Raw genomic sequence first — 3,267 nt, forward strand, 5'->3', positions numbered from 1 at the left:
CCACCCCACACCACCACCAACAACCACCACCACCACCACCACCCACCACCACCACCACACACACACACACAAAAATAGGGATTCCTGTAAGAAACCCTGTAGGACCAGCGCTTCACCATCACAGCCATCGAGATGGTGCTCAAACCTTTTACTTTCCCTCTGGCCCCAAGAGCTGGCCTGTCCCCTCCCCCCTCCCACTGAAGAGCACGCGCTGCTCTGCTCGCTTATGCAAGCACCGAACACTTTCACGGTTCGCTAGGATTTTTAACTGCTTGTGATATTAAAAAGGAAACTAACAGACCTATTAAGTAAGAACAAGTTGATGTGAAAATGTCCCAGGCATCTTTGACCCAAAGGACTGAGGAGTCGTCCACATTTCAGGGGAAATGGGGCCTCAGCTCTGGCAGACGCTTCCTCCCAGAGCTGGGACGGGGGTTTGGCTGAAGGACAGCCTGGACCTCTGGGTGTGGGCGGCTGAGCTGGGCAGTGAGGCCCAGAGTCAGCAGGGGTCAGGGAGGACCAGCGGCCAGGGCTCCCCGTCCCTGCTGCAGGGCGTGCGTGTGTGTTATGACACTGCAGTGCTCAGTGAATTATACACCGTTCGCTCAGACCCGGTGCCTGAGGCGCACTATGCTCACCCTTCACATTCTGACCAGACCTCATCAGTTCTGACTCCGTCTGTCCACTGCCCCCACCCCCCACTGCCCACCTTTGTGGGTAACCTCTCTCCCAACGACAGCAGTGACGCCGGGGGGCCTGTCAGTTCTCCAGCTCATCATCCTCAGTGCACCCTCCCGGCATCACAGACCCCACGGGTACTCACCTGATCTCGGCCCCTCCGGCCATCGTTGCCTTATGACCCGTTCGCTCAGACCCGGTGCCTGAGGCACTATGCTCACCCTTCACATTCTGACCAGACCTCATCAGTTCTGACTCCGTCTGTCCACTGCCCCCACCCCCCACTGCCCACCTTTGTGGGTAACCTCTCTCCCAACGACAGCAGTGACGCCGGGGGGCCTGTCAGTTCTCCAGCTCATCATCCTCAGTGCACCCTCCCGGCATCACAGACCCCACGGGTACTCACCTGATCTCGGCCCCTCCGGCCATCGTTGCCTTATGACAGCCAGGGCCCTCCTTTAACAACTCAGCCTCTCTTCCTGTATCACTAACACAGCCTCCAGGTCTCACAACAACCTGGTAAAGTTGGTAGTATTAGTCCCTGAATACTGGCCAGTACGAGCTGGATCAGGGCTTCGAACTCACGTCAGGTGGTCTAGAGAACACAGTGTAGAGGAGGGGTGAGCTGGAGAGGCCCCGGGGCCGGCAGCCGCTGATGGGAGGAGTGGGAGTCCCAGTGGCATTCGCCAAGTACGTCTGCAAAGGATCTGGCTCTGTTCAGGGTCACGATCAAGGATTGTGTATTTGGAAGAACAGCATGAATTAGGGCTAATCAGTCTCTAAAAGGAGTACAATATGTCATTTATTTCAGATTCATGTTAAAAAAGGAGATCATATGAAAGGGGCACGTTTGCTTATTCGAGTGGCCAAGAACATTAGCAAATTTCCGTCACGTAAGTACTGAGAAGAGCCTGTGAGCCACATGTCTGCATTCCTGTGGCACTGTAAGACCTCCACTCACTGACGCTGCCAGCCACTGTTCTCCGCATGTGTTAACCCACTAGTCCTCACAACCCCATAAGGCCATATGACAAGTTGGTAATTCAACATAGAGGGGTGCTACAGCCTAGGGCTTATCACAGCAAGAAGATACAAAGGGAAAAGGCGCTTGGCTGCGTCTGGGGAACAGGGGCAAGCTTCCAGGAGCCCCTCCAGGTGGGCCACGCTTAGCTCCTCCTGGAGTGAGCTGTGTGACACGTGATGCCCAGGGACCCCCTGCTTAGCACGTTCCAAATTTCCAGACTCCCAGACACAGTCTTCAGCATAAACCACTGTTTGTATGAAGAGTTCAGGCACAGTGAGCCACCCTATCAGTTCTGGAAACAGCGGGAACTCCTCCAAAACCCAAGTTCCCAGATGCCAGCCAGGGCCCAGCCTTTCACGCAGGTCTTTCAAATGACAACAGTCTCAAGACTGCACACATGGGTACTATTATCCCTATTTTATAGATAAGCAAACGGGGCAAAAGAAGTGAACTAACACTTGCCCAAGGTCACTGTCAGTCAACTAAGTCTGTAGGCCCTTACCTCTGAGAAAGGCCCCTTTCCAAAAGACATGTCGGTACGTTCTTCAGTGAAGGATTCTGTCACCTTTTGTGATGGGGTCAACAAGCTTTTTCTGTACAGGATCAGATGTCAGATGTTTGGGGCCTTGGGGCCACATGGTGTGTCACAATACCCAGCTGCTATTCGGCTTGAAACATACATAACAAATGAGCATGGCTGTGTTCCAACAGAGCTTTATTTTTATTTGGACACTGAAATTTGAAACTCATATTTTTCACAAAATATTTTAAATTTCACAAAATATTCTTTTGATTTTTTTTCAACCACTTAAAAATGTAAAAGCCATTCTTAGCTCACAGGCCATAATTCACCAACACCTGTTCTCTAAATGTGTTCTTTTTTGTTACATGAAAAATTATATACCAAGATGGCAAAGGCTGCAGTAGTTCAGGCACTTGTAACTGCTGCTGGGTGGACACGGGCATACATGCCCCTGACCGGAATCGAACCCGGGACCCTTCAGTCCACAGGCTGACGCTCTATCCACTGAGCCAAACCGGTTTTGGCCAAAGTTAACTTTTAGGATTTACTTTCTTGGCAGCTTTCAAGTATGCTCACAGTATCATTTAGTCACCATACTATACAGGCTCCAACTTACCGACTTTTCCAAATTTTCACTTACGTCAAAGTACACCTTCCCCCACTAATGCTAACGTGGCTGTCAGGCCAGGGCACAAGAGCTTGTTTGACGTTTGTTTGACGTGGAGGCACCCAGCATGGAGCAGCCATTTAACGAGTGACTTGGGCTGTAGGTGTCCTCTCCGGGGCCCTGTCCAGCGGGACGTCCCGCTGTGCTGGAGGGCGGATGCTCCATCTGCCTGCGTGGCGGCCCCTGGCCTGGCTACAGAGCACTGGGGCTACAGCAAGTGCACCTGATAAACACCATTTTTTAACTTTATGTAATTTTACTTTTTTTTTTTTTAATATATTTTATTGATTTTTTACAGAGAGGAAGGGAGAGAGATAGAGAGTCAGAAACATCGATGAGAGAGAAACATCGATCAGCTGCCTTCTGCACACCTCC

The 3,267-nt window shown here is 51.3% G+C and overlaps 1 protein-coding gene across 1 annotated transcript in view; it reads left to right on the forward strand.

Moving 5' to 3' along the window:
- The window catches only part of WDR19 (WD repeat domain 19), a 77,802-nt gene that overhangs the window by 57,508 nt on the left and 17,027 nt on the right, over nucleotides 1-3,267 (forward strand). The window contains exon 32 of the mRNA XM_014548668.1: nucleotides 1,490-1,571. Coding sequence (XP_014404154.1) covers nucleotides 1,490-1,571 — 82 coding nt within the window. The remainder of the gene's footprint in view (nucleotides 1-1,489; nucleotides 1,572-3,267) is intronic.

The sequence above is a fragment of the Myotis brandtii genome, unplaced genomic scaffold (assembly GCF_000412655.1).
Source record: "Myotis brandtii unplaced genomic scaffold, ASM41265v1 scaffold520, whole genome shotgun sequence".
NCBI classification, from domain to species: Eukaryota; Metazoa; Chordata; class Mammalia; order Chiroptera; family Vespertilionidae; genus Myotis; species Myotis brandtii.